Here is a 17641-nt window from a genome sequence, read left to right as displayed (position 1 = left end):
ATTGATTAACAATAAACCTGGAGCTTTGGGAACCAACATGTATTTTAATAAAATCTTTTAACCACAGGGAAATAAACCTGTGCATGTCCAGTAGAGAGAAGTATGTTTGCAATAAGATGGAATCGTAAAGAATATAAGCCTCGTAAATAAATGTGTAAGAGGCATAAAGTCGTTTTTTGAAAGAATCTCTCTAATTTACAACACCTAATGACTTTTTGTTATCCATGTTTGTTATCTCTGTTCTAACGCTGGGATTTTAGGCTCATGTTTACACCTGCAACAGGCAATGCACATATACACTTATACAGCACCTGAATGCAGCTTGTATAGACGCTGATGGAGGACTGAAGCTGCTGCTGCTCTTCTACTTATGTGCTGCAATTCCCACAGGGCCTGTATAGACACTGTGTCAGAAAATTACTTCTTTGTGTCTCAATCCCTTTGCTGCAACGGAAGCCAGAGAAAAAGTCACAGAGGAAATTTTTCTCTAAGAAGGGAATAAAACCAACTTAAAAAAAACACAACAATTTTGAAACATAATTTTAAGCTTAAGCTGAACCTTTGGAAGACATTTCCCCCCCCAGAAAGACAGTTGTTCTATTAGCTCTCTTAAAGCTCCTGTGAGAAACTTTTGGTTAAGAAGGATTTGGGGACCCCTGTGGACAGAACTGTCTGTATGGAAGTATAGAATATGAGACTAGTTGCTGTAAAGTTGCCAGAGCCCCCCCTACTGCTCTTCTGTGTGTAGCCCCTCTCTCTGACACCTCTCCATTAGGGCCTATAGGACTGTAGGCTCCTGTTTGTGCATGTGTGTATATATACGCGTGCAGCATATTTAATAACAGAGAAAAAATACTGACTTCTCCTCAGGGCAGGGCTGATTATAGTCTGGTGGGGCCCATGGGCAAAAAGCATTTGAGCCAATCAGCGCTCTTTACCATTATGTCTGCCAGTGTCACGATCCTTTTTATGTTCCCCCCTTAGATGTATAAGTCCTCTTAAATTTTCTTTGTTTAATTTCATTAGCAAAGTGTTGTTTTTTTTGTTTAATAATGCATTGCTTGGTAGGAAGTAAGTCAAGCTGAAGCTGTCAGGGAGGTTTCTTAATGTCATTGCAAAATTAGCATCGGAGTCCTCAGGGGCCCTCCACTTTTCTTGGGCCCCAAGCAGTTGTCCACCAAGCCAGTGAAAAAGCAGCACCACTGCCTCAGGAATCAATGAAGTTTATCGTCTTCTTTTTCCAACCATTTTAGTATGGATGGATAATAAAGTAACCTTTTACTCTGTCATGATGCATATAAATCTCAATATATTGATTTCATAACATTTTATGTCATGAGAGCAGGAGATGTCTCTAATACAAAGTTCAGGCCTCTGCTCTTGGTCCCTTCTGGCTATATTAGTGGCAGAAGCAGCCGCACTGCAGGCTGCCACGCTCTGCTACATCGAGCAGATAAATGCAACCGGTGTCTGACAGATTTCTTCCACAGCCAAATAAAATCCTCTATTCAATAAAGCCGGGGCCACACTTTTCACACTTTACAGTTTTGCCAGCAAAGCAGAACCAACGTGGCTCAAACACGAGTCAAACAAACTGAAGGGGGGGAAAAAAAGGTGTGATGCTTCAGTGTTAGTTCCTTATTTTAGATTATCTTTATTTTTGTCCTTAACTACAGAGGCGTATGTAATAATGTTCCTGCAGGAGCGAGAGTACATTCACACCATCATTTTACACCTCGGACTAAGAATAAACCTGACTGATCTCAGAACATTTGCGTGCTAAAACGTGATTGCTTTCCATAAAAAGCATATGTCCTCACTCAGATGAGGAGCACAACAAGCCGCAGCAAACTGCCCTTATGAAGAAGATTATACATGTCGTCACCTTGTGTGCAATCGAAGAACACAACGTCTCAATCTACATTTTTTTTCTAGGTTTTTTTTTTTTTTTTTTAAACGATTGAATCTACTGAAGACCAACTTGCTGTCAGATTTTCCATTATCTTAATATGTGCTGACAGCTATTATCCAACATTCATACTAATCACACAGAGAATATTTCAACTTGGCATAAAACTCATTAAACACATGGATGGCAACAGGAGCAGCTGCTGCAGCTGCGGCCGTGGATGCAGTTGAATATTCTGCTGAGCGTGATGGTGATTTGATGGGGCACATCAAAGCAGCCGCTTGTGCTCGGCAGGGGGAAAAGAAAGACATAATGTACTCGACCACTGTCTGTAGTTTTCCCCTGGGTCAGTAGAAGCAGTGTAAAGGCTAAAAAGCTGCCATGGCCCCCGGGTTACAAAACATGACATGAAATATGAGCGCCAACAGTGCTGTATCTTGGAGAGGCGAGGGAGAAAATAAGCAGCCATTGCTTAAGTACAACACACAGTCATATCATAAAGGAGGGAGGGGGCTCGAGGCTGCTCCTGAACGCACCACGGTCTTATCATAACAAATGACCTTCACGTGTTTTTTTGCCCAGAGGGTGAAGGAAACACTGTGAAACGAAGCCTTTTGAGAATAAGGGAAGAGACACGATGTTATAGATCCACATTATAACCTCGCGCTCAAACCCAATCTGCTTTATTTACAATGCCAGAAAGCCCAAAGGCAAAAGCTGATTTTGTTTAACTGAAAGGAATAAACCCCAAACAAATCAATTTTCCTCGAGCACCCCATCCTGGCAGTCAGTTGCCATGGATATCCAATATGGTTGCATGTTCAGAGATCAAAGTGACATTGCCGGGGCAAGGGCGAATCAGAGACGCACCATTCAAAGCAACTTCTTACCTCAAGTGCTTCTCCAGCACCTTGGACATATATATTTCACACGTGTTAGATGAGGATACACGCTGCACACTATTTTTCAGTTTGAGAAACGCCTCAAAAAAAAAGAAAGAAAAAGTGACAGACATCAGAGGTCAGACGAACTCCCACTCTCATCTCCTCTTTCTTCTCCTCACTTATTCCCATTCCTCGACTCCTCCAGCCCTCGTCCCAAAATAAGATAGTCATCTTCTCGGCGGAAGCTTCGCCTTTCTATTGACGGCTGTCTGATGTGCACGTTATCATGTCCGATCTGGGCTTTGACAGGCTGACAAGAGAGAAGCTTGTATTACAAGGGGAATCAATGATGCTGGGCCATATCCCTATCAATAGGCTGCCACAATTCTTTTTGCTCACGCTTGCCGCTGTGTGACAGATAAGATGCTTTATCAGAAAAAAAAGAAGAAAAAAAGGTGGGGAATGAAAACAGCAGCACAGAGGTATCCTCAAAAGAACATGGAGGGGAATTTTAACAAATCATTTGAGCATGATGTTTAATCGTGATTATAAACTGTATGGCTGTACGATCCAAGCAAACAGACTGTGAAAAAAGGCTGAGTCTTTCTGTCAACCTTCTCCGTTAACATGGAGCATGAATATGACAAAACGAGCTCCACAATCGACTTGTGAGGTCAAAGACACGCGCTTAATCATTCCCTAGATCAAATATTGATATTTCAAAAATGAGCACCCTCGGTGGGCATTTCTCTGCTGCCTCCTGGAGTCAGCACTTTTTTCTTCCTATCTGCGTTTAATAAAGAAATGGAATAAGGTTGGCGAGGAGAGCAGCAGGCAAAACAGCTGGGAAGGTGAAAAAAGAGAAAATGCATTTAATTTGTTCACCATCAGCGTGCTACGTTGGTTTCAGCAGAATGGCTTATGTGCCGAGTATTTCTCTTTTTCTCAAGGACCTGCCTTTGTACACAGAGCAGCGAGGGTTGCTGGCTCACAGCAAACTCTAATTGCCCTGAGGCCATAGGCAGCCACTTTCAAACAGGGTCATTCATCTTCCCATGGAAAAAGGAAATGGTCTTTGGCCCTGATCCTTAATCACCCCCCTGCCGCAGTGTACAAGGTCATCAGGGAAGCCCTGTGACAAACACACAAACACGTACTGTACGTGAACATGCAGACAGACAGAACGGGTAAAAGCGTGGCGGTGGTGTAGGAGTCCGAGAACGTGATGAGAGACAGGCGAAGAGGTACATGTGAGGGAAGCAGATGGGAAATGGGAGGAAATTTCTCCTCTCTATGCCGTCCTCAAGTGAAATTGGAGCAGCGATTACAGCTCCGAGTTACGGTTAGCGTTAGCGTTTGTGGTTCCTCTCCCTTCAAAGAGGAAGTGCGGAATTCATGTGGATGTGGCGGTGAGCTGCGCTGAAAGCTGTGACCAAAGGAGAGGCAGGGAGAAGATGAGAGCGTGTGGAGGGGGTAATAGGAGGATGGTGGGAGTCAGGACAGGAATGGAAAGAGTTCCATTTTTACTGCAGATTACAAAACATTGGCAGAAACCGGCCCTCACAACAAAATTAAGGTTAGCGTGTTTCTGCACGGACACCAGCAGGCCGGTGTTTAATGAAGAAGTTTGACCAGGACTTTTGGGATGAAAATAATATTACTTTTATAAAAATACACAAAAGTTATTTGTAAAAGAGCTGTCATTTACCAAACTAAGAAAATGAGTGAAGATTAATGGCACTCTGACGTTATACATCACTGACCATGCACAGTGGCTTTTAAAGCTCGATGCAAACTATCTTTTCCAGACAGCGAGAGATGAACACCATTCGGGACCATTATCATGTGGACAATCTGCACCTCATCTCTCCTCCCCTTGTGACTGTCTGCCTTTTGCCGAGAAGCTCTTGCATGCACCCGGTTCACGCAGAGGAACATCCAAACTATAAACACACCTCAACATGCAGTCTTTGAATAAATCATGTTGCTGTTTTTGAGGCTTGTGAAAAGTTCCGATGACACCCGGAGCCTCGTGCGTTTCGGTTACGTCATTTACGAGAATCCTCTTTGACACATGCGGCTCCGCCTGCTGTGAAATTTCATTTTCGAGGGGGGAAGAAACACATTTTTGTGACTTACAAATCATTCTGTTGATGAAGAGTGTGGGAGACAAACAGAAGGGGCGAGTGGGTAAACAGGCTTGTGCAGCGAACAGAGGTGCAGGGGTTTGTGTTAAAACAAGTTTATGAAAAGACAAAGCATAACCCTGTAACAGTCAATGTCGACTGAACCCAACAACAACATACAGTATGATCGACTTCATTTCTTCTGCAGAGGTTGCATTATTAAAGAGGAAAGAATAAACGATTAAGATAACAGATGCACGATTGAGAAAATCAGGGTCGATGGGTTTGTTTTGTGACATCACTGGGATTAAGACTCCCACAAAGTCACCACTTTATACCATAAACAAAACCATGTCACATGCAAATGCACCAATGTCTGTCAACAGGACCAATATTGGCCAATATGGATGTTGAATCGATGCATCTGTGCATACAGGACTAAGATCAAAGTAGGTCAAAGCAGAGAAGTAAGTACGGTAAATGTTCACTTTTTGAAGGGGAAACAACCAGTTTGTAAATCCACACCCTCGTACTGTACCGGGCTTGAGTCCATATGATCAGAAGAGGATTTTGCTCCATATTAATTAACAGAAGAACAAACAAGGAACCAAGAAACATACACATATTGGTGTCAGATTCAGTGCTGTTGCCTTTAAAGTGCTGCCAAAGATACTCTTTCTTCACATTCACCATTCAGCCCATTTTCTTCTTCCGTCGTTCCTCAGATACATCTTTGTGTTTTAGATTTGCTGCTCTGTGCCTGGAAACTCCATAGATGTATTCTTTCTTCGCTTTGACTCAGTGCTTGATGGTGTCTTGACATCTGGGTTATAAAGTCATGAATACATGTATTCTAACTAAGCTTCAGGTAAATTGGTCACTTTAGTTCTGAGTTTGGATTTTTTGGAAAGACCGATTCTGATTTCGCTCGCTAGGCTTACTTATGCCAGATATCTTTTTCTAATCAATGGCCCCACCTTCTAAAAAAATAAATAATAATAATAATAAAAAAAATCTGTGTTTCATTGTCGTGCTATTCTGTTATAAATATGCATTCTCCACATTTACTTAATCTTAGCAGATGCTTGTTTGCATGTTGTCGGGAAAGCCTTTATGTCTAAGGGGCTTTAAAAATAAACCTGAGTGACCTCACTAATTACAACAATACAATCAATAAGTAAGACGATATGTCCAATTTGAAAAGCTTATTGGCTTTCTATTGAGAATGTGTGAAGTCTCCAACAAGCAGATGAAATTAGACCTTACACTCTCTCCTTGTGGACCACATTTTGATCTCCCTCTTCAATCCACTTCGATATTGCTGCATTCCTCACAGTCAAAGGCTATTATGACTTCAAGGCTTAAATGCCAAATCAATGTAGGCGTTCTGTAATGGCTGTGGCTGCCTCATGTCTCCCAAATTAGCCGAAGGTCCCATTAGGCTTCAGTTCCTAATGAGCAAAAACTAAATTAAGCATTCAATTTAGTCTCTTTTTAGAAGATGAAAGTTGAATTGTAATCACGAACCAATAGAGAAATTATTCAAGTGCACTGTACGTCTGGGCCCTCCCACAGTACCACAACATGCTAACGCACACACAAGGATGACTCCTTACGCACGCACAGACACAGATAGATTAATGCAATTATCTTTTACTCAATGCTGTTAAGAGCAACAGGTTGCATTGTAGTTTGCAGCATCTCTCTGTGGACACAGATGAGAAACATTAGTGGGCCTTGCTAACAGCTCAGCTGAGCAATGAAACAGAACACATTATAGCCGGGAAACATCAAAGGCTGCGTCTGTGTGATACATATTTAATTAAATCCTATTGAGTCTGCTTGACGCATGGTGCGTTCTGTGCACACGGAGACAGTTATGAATATATAGATCTGTGAATATTCTCTAAAGAACATGGTCTCTCTCTGTTTCGCTCTCATATATAAGCATAAATTCAAGTGCACAGCAAAGGCAGGACATCTATCCACGGCACAGCCCTGTGCAGAGATTCATTACTATTACTGTGGAATAATTCAGCGAGTCAGTGCGCACCGCTGTAGCTCGAGACCCAAACACACCTGAAGTTTTGATTTATTATCGCATGTAGCTCACAGCTCAGGGAGAGAGCCATCTGACAGTTCTGTGTTGTGTTCAATATGTCATCTCAGAGACATATTTAGCATCGCCTGGCACAAAGTCAGAAGGCGTCAGAAAGCAGCTAGCATTTGAAATAACAAAATCAAAAATAACCTCAGCCCCATCTCCTTTTCACTTGGTGCTAGCTTGTTTGCTAATGTCGACCACATCTATGAGTCAGCTTTGTTTTTCTTCAGAGTTACTCAAGTGTGCCAGTCTGGCCTCTTAATGAGGGGAGGACTTCTTGTTGCTGTGAGCAGTAACTGTGCCCAGCTGTTGTTGGTCTACTTTAACCACAATGTGTCACTTTATATCTCGAAGATTCTTGACCAAACAAGTACAAAATATGAGAGGTGACTGTTTCTTTGATACATTTAAGCTAAATGTTTGCTTTTGTTTCCATGTTTGAGCTGAATCTGTCTCTGTGTTGTTGACATAGTTAATGGATGAATACAAAAAGAAACAGATAAACCCTAATCCTAAATTATACTCTGGTACATTAGCTCATTCGTAAACGTATTATTTTCCTCTGGTCTGTTTTGCCCGGTCGTCTTGACAACTCGGTGTTTGTTTGTCGTCGGAGTTGTGGGGTTGAGTAGAAAAGAGAATTGCTCCCATGTTTTAGAGCCCCCTGATGGCTGAATCTACATACTGCATTAAACGTGAGCTGCCTTTTGAAAGCATAATCTGTTAACTGGGTTGAAAGAGTGCAGTGCTTTTAATCATCCATTAGCTGAGAAAGTGCTGATGTACAGGTTGTGTTATGGTTTCAAAAGTTTTCTCTCCTGAAGGTCAACATGGAAACAGCTTTAGGCAGCCCCTTCACACTCAACATACCAAAGGATGTTTGGTGTAGCCTACTGGAGTCAAATGTTTGAACTTCTTATGGAAAGTCTCCGAAGTTTGTTAAAAAAAAGTTACTTGCAAGAGTGCAGAAGAAAAAAAGAAAGGCTTGCAGGAGAAGTTTAACTTTTATAATAGTTTTACTCCCAGAATCGTTGTGCTGGAAAAAAAAGCTAATTAAACACCACCAAGAGTCTGGGATCTCGCAGCAACCTCGCCATTTTTTAAAATGGCTTGGCACAGGATTTAATACCGACTGTTCCACTTTGATAATCCATGCAAGTCTACTGGCATGTGCTAGGGGATAGATGACATCTGTATGGAAAGCAGAGGAATCTGGATTTGTCATGTAACACTTTGAATGCCATCCGGGATGTTTTTTGGGGGGGTTTAAATCCACAATTGTTCAAGTTAATCTAAAAGACAAATGCTGAATTTCAACTGTCTGCACTATATTGATCTGTTTAATTGCATTTGCAGAGAGAGGGACCGGTCCTCCTCAGCACTATGATTGCCTTTGAGCTGGAAGTGGTTAACTTTGTTGCCTCAGTTGTAAGTTTGAGTTATTAGTTGGACTTGTGTGTGGTTTTATAACCAGTCAGCGATCTCAGGTGGCATCGCAGCAGGACGTTCAGCCTGTGAGCATGTGCTGATGTCCTGCTCAGAAACAAACTGCTGCAACGTGTGTGTGTGTGTGTGTGTGTGTGTGTGTTTTCCTGTTTGTGTAACTGATGTGTGTGTTTGCTTGTCCCTTGGTGTGTGGGTGCCCCGCCGTGACAGTATAGGCTGACAAGACAGCGGGTTTCCACAAACACACACTCACTCACACACACACATCAGCTTTCCCGGAGGATCTATATAAACTGTGTTGTGAGGCACGGAGGACATCCATTACAAAAACCCCTGTGGTTCAAAACCCCCGGAGCCTGCCGCTGGTTTTCACACACTGAGAGACAAACTGCCCTTAATGCGCACACACACAAACACATGCACACGCACAGACACACAGACACACACACACACATACACATAGGATGACACACACACACATGGACACACACATATGACCTACAGACATGGAAAAGTGAACATCTTTCAGCAACTTCACACAGAGAAGTCTAATGGAAATATCTTCTCGCACATAGTCTTCTTCACACCAAGTGACATGAAAAATTCATAGAGACATTCGCAATGTTGCAAACACTCTCGGTCGACAGAGACAGACAATCCATGACAGTCCTGGAATGAGTTTGTCATGTTGATGTTGGGAGGGGGGGAACGAGACATTGAAAATCCTTTGATTTTGTTCTTCTGTTCTCTGACAATGTAAGTGGCTGCAGCTGCAACACGACAGACAGATTTGGATGTTTCTGTGTGTGTGTGTGTATGTGTGTGTATGTGTGTGTGCGCGCTGGAATATATGCAAGTAACTGTAGCCTAATTTAGCTCTGCATGTATGCAGACGTGTGCGAAAATGATTAAGAGATCCCTGTACAAACTGCGAGTGTGCTTGTGTGTGTGTGTGTGTGTGTGTGTGTGTGTGTGTGTGTGTGTGTGTGTGTGTGTGTGTGTGTGTGTGTCTCCCTTTAATGAGCCACACAAAGCAGCAGGCTCCTCATCAGTCGCTGTCTCCTAATTGGACCTACAGAGCAAATAGTGGACCACCAGCATTCATCTCCCAGAATTCACTTGGAGGAAGGGTGTCTTGCAGAGAATAAAAGCTGGATATTGCCAAAACCCCCCCAAAAAACAGAGAAAGGAAGCAAAGAGGGAAAAAAAAAAGGAGCAAACGAAGGTATTCCTGCAAACTACTTTGACCTTAATACAATTACCGGCAGGTCTGGGCGACGGCTGCAGGGGAGGTGATCACAGAGACTGACTAACTAGAAAGAGAAGACGACTGACAGCAGGTGGAGAAGAGGAGCGGAGCTGCCTACACACTGACACACACCTGTACGCGCGCACACACACGCACACACACGAGCAGATGAACACACTCATCAAACATCATCTGGCAGACTACCACGTCGAGACGCGCAGCAGGCTGAACAGCGCCTTTGCTCACCACCTCTTGAACAGAGAATAAATCAGTGATTATCATATATCCCCAGGCGTTAAGCAACATCCTTGATGTGCTTTAGATAGACGCCGTAAAAGAAGCAAGTCGAGGAAAACAGTGAGGAGAAAATGGAGGGCGAGTGAGCATCGCGGGAGCTTAGTGTGCAAAATCTTATCTTGCAGCTGTGTGAATTGATTCTGGTTCATGACCTTCCTCCTGCAGCTTGCCCTCTCTCTAAACTTTCCTGTAACTGTCTACCTCATACTATCTATCCTAACAGCTTGAAATAATCTAAAAATACTGAAATGACACTGTGCCAGGGAAGAACCCCTGTCTATTCAACCTCAGAACATTGTCATCATGCAATGCATATCCAAACGCCTCAATGCGGCCTTATTTCCCAACTCTCAACTGAAAAAAGAGACCAATTAAACTGCAAACAATTTACCTCTCATTTTCCCGTCTCCTGAGCACCAGGCCAGTTGAAGATGATGGACGCGAGCAATTTCTTTAACACGGCAACCATGCAAATCACTTTCAGTGCCTTTCCCCTCAGCGGGTTTTCCCCCCACGGTACTCGAGATTGCAGCCTCCTTTCCTAATTGTTCTCAAACATCTCAGGCCAACAGCGTGAGCTAATTGAGAACGAGAGACGTTGATCTCCCTTGATAGAAAGCATTGCATAAATGAGCGTCCCTAACCGACTATCCACATCAAACCAGCAAGCGTAAAATCCAGTATTTGATTCAACAAGAATTCTGCAGAACTGCGGGGATTAGAGAGCCACTTCTCGAGCTGCACCTGTTTTAATTTATTGGAAATGAAGCCAAGGATTGTTGTAACTACTCATCAGGAGCATCCAAACCTTCTAGGTTACCAGAACGAGAATAAAACACCCGAATGCTGAAGAGCAATATTAACTTCATGAGCAAATATTCGACACAAAGGTGCAGAAAAATAGATCAGGCCTCTAAAAACCATGAACTTCTTAAAACAACAAGTTGAACTGCCAACACTCACTTTCATAATGAGGGAAAAGCAGGCGCGAGTCTTTTCTTCTTTTCTTAGGGTCAATAAAGAACAATGCTGGAACACAAGTTTCTGTTTCTGCACAACAACAACATCGGTCAGTCGTCTGTTTCACTTTAACAACAAGGTGCAGAGCAGTTTCTCGGCTTTTTTCTGACTGAACCGAGGCAGCAGATTTATCTTTTCACTTCACTTATTATTCCTCGTGTCCCAATGACCACATCACCCACAATGCATAGCAAACTTCATTACCAAGAGCTCCGTGGGTATTTTTGGTGCGAGTAGTAGCTATTGTCTCTTCGCACGACACGCTTCAAGCTAAGACGAAGGTGGGGCTGAGGACGTTCACATCTTTACAACCCAACACAATAACAGACTTGTAGGCTTCACATCTAGCCAATACTGCCAAAGGCCGGGCGACAAAGTGTCTAACACTCATTAAGGTGCTTCATATGTTTTAAATATGCTGTAATTAACTAGACTTTAACATGTAATCTTGCTGGTGATCACTTTCGAAGCTGCAATAAATGAATAGAAAATCTAAATTGAATGTTGTGTAACTTTTTTAGTGACTTTGAAGTCCTTGAACACGAAGCACTCATGAACACAGGAGCTCACGAGGGAACAAGTCGCTTGATAAAAGCAGGTTGGCATCTGTGTGAGGTTAAAACTCAGCTGTAAGTAAACAGGTTTATACGAGGTCAATATTTACTCCATTATTCCTCTTTATGTATATTGACTGTTGCATATTTTTTAAAGACATTATTTGCTTGTCTTGTGAGGTCAATAAAGAACCAATTACTATTCATGATGGTCGTAAGGGAAAAAGTCAATGGCTTTTGCATCGTGTGAGACTTGTTGAGACCTTTCAGTTTTAACAGTGTCCACTGTGCAAAGATTATATTTACAGCAAACGCTTCATGTTACACACACAAGTAGCCCTCTGCTCATGAGAATATTAGCATTGAACACATTCCTATGTACCATGCTCAAATACAGTGTCTAAAGACTCATGCAGCTACAGCTAACATGGTCAGCATGAGTCACCATCCTCTGATTCCCAGCACGAACACCAAGTGCTCCAACTTCTAAATGGATGATATTGTGTCTAATGACTGAGGTTAGATCTTCAAAGGGACCCAAGCACTGGAGTGACAGCTGTGTGTGGACTTGAGAATCAGCTCATTGACAAATCTACTGCCAGGTCCCAGACCATTTATACTATACATTAAGATATGGAGGAGACAGAAGTCAATGATATCTAGTGTAAAGGCAGGTTTGGACCCTCTCATTTTGGAAATACAGATTGCAGAAAATTTTAAACATTTTTAAACATTTATTACAAGTCCACCTCTCTAAACTGCGAGAAAAACCTTTAGATGATGTAATTGTTGATGTGCTCATTTCTACTTACTTCAAGTGGAAATCCCCTGACCTACAGGGAGGCTGAATAACCCATTGACACAGAGAGAGAGAGAGAGAAAGAAAATGAAACATGTCTGTCTCGTTTGTCCCTGTGGAGTGATCATTAATTAAGCGTGAGATTGGCTCTCTCCACTTCCCATCCCTGTCTGTCATTCAGTTGATCCTGGGCTGTCAGGGGATTCGTCACTTCTCACCTCTGAAAACGAAAAAGGCAGAGGACCAAAGAATAGACACGCCAGAAAATACCAAAGCCCACTTATTTTAGTCTACTTGTACTCACACACCCTCTTTAAACAGCAGCACTCCAGCTCCAGTCCTGCACCGTGTCACACACCTATAGCTCTTTTTCAGCACTGCAGTACATCACTAATGATAGCTCGAACTCCCTCAGCTCCCCTAAACTACCCTGAGGGGTGGAGAAATCTGCTATACAGGTACTGGTCCTCTCCTTACCTCTCACGCCACAATTTTTGACAGTCGACTGGGGAACGGCAAAATTTAAAGGCCTTGGAAAATGAAATTTGGTGACACGGTGGTGTGAATCAAAGCAGACGCTTCCATGGGAGGTTGTGGGAGACGAATGGGAAAGGTTTGCTCTCAGAAGGCAAACAAAAGTAAAGTGAAAAGTTAGTGAGGGCAAAAAGCTACATTTTTATTGTTAAGTTACCAAAGTGTATCATCTCACAGCTGCATCCTGGGTATTGACAAAAGAGGTCATCTTTTCCCCTTTGTCTAAAAGCTCTTTCAAAGCATGCAGAACTATATTGACTTCCTTTGATATTAATAGCATACGCGACACAAAATGCCATTTTCCCGGCGCTGCCATGTTCTTCTTATCCGATGTGACCTTGATATGATGTTGGTATAATGTGTCTCAGCTCAGTCCTCATCATGGCAGATTTACTGACACAGTGGATATGGACAGCGTTGCTTTTGCTCCAGACCTTCAAACCTCACAAACAAATCGTGACATTTTTGTCAGTTCTGTCCAAATCACAGGGTTTTTAGAAGCTCTCTCTAACAGCTCTGACTCGGATCTCCCCCACACTCGCACAGATGCAGAAATACAAGTGTCAGCACTGACATGAAGGGCCATCATCACAAACACGCCAGGCATTCTGTTGTTGAGGTGAAGAGCGTGATAACGGCGGTCCCTGTCTGTCCTCCACCTACAAACCTCTCCCCAAACCCGGCCTGTCTCTCTTCCTCAGGGAGAGTTATTGCTTTAATATGAACAGTCAATAGTTGAATTTGTCCTCTGGGTGTCAAATGCGTGATTACTTTCTTAACACGCCGTTGACAGTCATTGGCTTCCATTGAGGATATATTGGAGAAAGGCGAGGCTGGATCGGGGGAGTGACAAACAGAGATGGACAGAGACAGAAAGAGGGACTCCAAGAAGAAGAACAGAGAGAAGTGAACAGCGATAATGTCTTCTTTACATACGTCAATGAACAGCAGCACTTTAATAGGACGAGTGATACTGTACCCTGACCCTGGCTGATCAAACAAGGGAAAAAGGCAGCGTGGCAACAATCCACCCACGCACAATAATACAAACTAGTGTAGGAGGAACAAGAGGACTCCCATTTGTCACATTCTTAAAGTGATTATCAACAAAACAGAACATCGGACACACACATTGAGGTTGGTTTGCAGATAGCCGAGAAAGGAGCTGTCAATTTTCCTACAAAGGCTACTGCAGTTGAATACCATAACATACTGCAATAACTGTATTTTGACATTTTGGGGACTACACACTTGTGTTTACTGTCACCAGTGTCAGGTCTGTTCAGTAAATAAACTGCTAACTCCAAGAAGTGCTTGTCCTATACTTTCAATTTCCGACCTGGCGAGCAAAGACACGTGAAAATGCGGGTTTGATGGATAGCATTAGCCACGTTAGCACATGTAGACAGATGTTTTCCGTGAGGTCGCTCATGTGTTCACCCCACATTCTCCCATCACACACATTCAGAGGAATACACATTCATTTTCTTTGTCTCATCAGCCATCAGTCTTACCTGGATAGTCGGTGGTGAGCGCTGCTTGCGGGTGGTCGTGGTGGAGAGTGTGGTGGTGGTCTCAATGAAGGTGGTGGACATCTCCGGTGGCACCGAGGTGGTGGTGCGTGCCGCGCCCCTGCTGGCCGGCACATCTCCCACCAGTCTCACGCTGCCGTTCACCTTGATGTTTACATGGCCCTCTGCGGCCATGTTGAGGACTTTCAGGCCGTTGTAGTAGAGCCCAGAGAGCTGACCCTGGTAGGGCCGCTTCCGGTCATTTCCGCCGATGGAGATGGTGGCCTGGGTGTTGAAGATTGTCAGCTGCCGGCCTGGCGCAGGAGGGACGGAAGTAAGTGTTATATGTTTATAGTGAAAAAATAAAAAATCTAATTGTAATAAAAAGCTCTACTCCTCTCATGCATAGCCTTTATGATTAACGACACCTTCATTGCCAAATGAATGCATCAACGGAAAGCTGTAAGAATGACTAAATATTTCTGTTAACACTGTTGGTTTACTGCTTGATTAAATGAGTTTAGATGGAGTTGAAATGTTGATGCAACATGCTTTCACTGCGAAAGGTAATTACAGTGTCAGTTTTAAACAACCCAACCTGTATGTTCATAAAAAGTCTGCCGCTATATGCAATGTTATCTGCAGTGAAAAGGCTTTTCCCTTCTGTAAATGAGAAAAACACCTCTGAAAGACAACACGCTGCTGCTACAGCATCATTATCAGAAAGGTGCCAAACATGCTGGTGTATTAAATAAATCTCTACTTGTAAATAGAAACATGTTCCACAAGCACGCTCAATATTCTCTGGACTTGTGTGCTAAAATAAAGAATAAATATGTAAACAAGCGTATTGTGATAGTACAGGAAACACACACACACACACACACGACATGTCATGATGAATTTCATTAGGGAAGCTTTAACTTTGTTGTCAAAACACACAGCTCATGCATTAATAATGAAATGGGAAACTTTCACGATACAGGAATCATAATTAAAAATCTCACTGGTATAATTTACAGATGCATAGCATTGCAGGCTTGTTATGTTGCAGCATTGGAACAATTAGGATACATAATACGTCAGGCATGGAATGACAAGGACAAGACGTTCATATCACAGAAGCGAAAATGAAATAGCATGTGTGAAGTCATGCATGCAGCAGTAATGACATTTTTCACACCCGTCTGTGCTTTAGCGGTTGTTAAAGGGACTTTATGAGCAAGGTTAAGATGTTTATGTGCAAATTTGACTTTTAAAAAAAAAAGTTTATGATGATATTATGTTGACTAAAAAAAAATGTCATAAAAGAGGGGGAGGAGACTTTTTGTTCCCCGCACGTGTTGGCAAACATAAACGAGGTGCTGATTTGATTATCTCAGTGAATGAGAAGCACAACTCTGAGAGTGAGGAGTGCACCTCGGCAGGCTCGCTGATACTTCAATGTCAAAAAGGCTCCAATTAGCTCTCCATCAGCAAACAAGTGAGGACTGTATCGTGTGTAATGTGCATAACTACAATCAGACAGATTACAGCAGGGAAAGGCACCTGCTGTTTGGAAAGTTTTCAGGGGGGATATGCCCGCTGATTAGTTTGTTCTCTAACATTGCTGAGGATTTGAGCCAAGAAAGATAATTCTCCTCTCAAAACAATTGTTACAGCATAGATAATGCCTTCTCCCAGTCAATTTAGCAAAAACAAAGATTAGGAGTAATTGATACTGAAAATAGTATTGTTTCACTGTTTATAAAAATGTTTCCCAGTCCCTTTAACTCGACACCGTGATTCAACAAAATATCAAAAAAAAAAAAAAAAGATGACAATGACAAAAAACGGAAAAGAAAAACGAAAAGAAGTATCAGACAACGTTTGGTTTAACTTGACTTTTAAAGGGTTTAAGGGGTGGTTTTTCATTCTCAGAGGTTGAAAGGGAACAAGCCGATGGAATGACAGAAAATAAAAAGATAAAAAAAAAAAAACATTCTAGAAGTTCGATAAAGATTTACCTTTCTCCTGAAGCCAATCTTCTACTGGCCGGGTATATTTGAACGGGATTTTCTTATTTGCCATTTGATAGCGCTCAATGTCGCTGTTGCCTTTAAAATTTGAAAGTTTAACAAACAACTTGAAACAGTCGGCAACAGCAACAGACATCACACATTTATACAGTGGTTTATGAAGAGTTTTATATTGGTTTAGAAATATTTATAAAAGCTTTATGAGGATTTGTTTTCAATAAGCTTTAGTTCATTTTTTAAAAAATATTAAATTCACATTTTACAGCACACTCCACACCGATATTTAACCAAATATCCACTGATTAAAACACATATCAGTAGCAGTCAAAGAAAAGACAAAATAACCTGCAGAGAAAGGTTAAAAACACAGAACATACATTCAAACTCATTCAATACGTTCAACATCTTGAAGTAAATCTAATGCAATTAATGTGACTATTTAACTAACTGGACACCACCTGCTCCTTCATTTGAAGGGCAGACTTGTTTGGAGTCTATTTAGAGGTAAGGATCATAATGTGTAGCAGGTTTGCAGTGAGAGCTGGGTAAAGATGAAGGAGGAAGTGGTAATTTAAATCACTGCAGACCTATTGGGAGCACAGAACCACAGTGGCACCGATTTAAGGAGGACAATGCATACAAATGAGATCATTACTGACATGGTAGGAGGCCTTTTGGGTAAAAAAAAAAAAAAAAAAAAGGCACTACTCCCCACCTGCCACATTCTCCTCTTCTGAGACCATGGCTGACACGTTCCAGGTATACGGGAATTACAGATAATAGAGCGCCTTTTACAGGGAGTGTTGCGTGTGCACTCAGTATTATTTCTAGTGGGATACAATTTGTGTCTGGGTATGTGACAGGGTGCCATTTCTGTCTGACAATCACAGAAGCATTTCCTGTGAAAGGCACCATGAGTTTGTCAACACTGAGAATTGAGATGTTCAGCTCGCTCTTCAAAGACTGTAAAGGTACGACAAAAGACTGTGTGGAATAATGTATGACAACACGATGTCAGTCAATACTCGCATGGGAGGAATTTCAAAGGAAAAGAAAACACTGAAGTATGTGGCATCTTTTATAACCAAAGGTAAAGGGCAGGACTTGGTAATTGTAAAAAAAAAAAAAAAAAAAGCTCCCGGAAAAGTGTCTGGTGTAAGTTAGGATTCTCTCCGGTGATTCATCTATTG

General features: G+C 42.2%; 1 protein-coding gene across 13 annotated transcripts in view; it reads right to left on the bottom strand.

The window, feature by feature from the left end:
- The window catches only part of nrxn3b (neurexin 3b), a 295208-nt gene that overhangs the window by 18628 nt on the left and 258939 nt on the right, over nucleotides 1–17641 (bottom strand). For 9 of the 13 annotated variants that reach the window (XM_079340502.1, XM_079340503.1, XM_079340508.1 and 6 more), the window contains 2 exons: nucleotides 16440–16529; nucleotides 14437–14747 (listed from right to left, as the gene is read on the bottom strand). In XM_079340502.1, the coding sequence (XP_079196628.1) occupies nucleotides 14437–14747; nucleotides 16440–16529 (401 nt within the window). The remainder of the gene's footprint in view (nucleotides 1–14436; nucleotides 14748–16439; nucleotides 16530–17641) is intronic. The other 4 variants (XM_079340512.1, XM_079340513.1, XM_079340514.1 and 1 more) reach the window with 1 other exon arrangement.

This window comes from Symphodus melops (genome assembly GCF_947650265.1).
Source record: "Symphodus melops genome assembly, chromosome: 1".
NCBI classification, from domain to species: Eukaryota; Metazoa; Chordata; class Actinopteri; order Labriformes; family Labridae; genus Symphodus; species Symphodus melops.
Note: the sequence above shows the minus strand (reverse complement) of the source record. Positions and strands in the feature narration are given on the sequence as shown.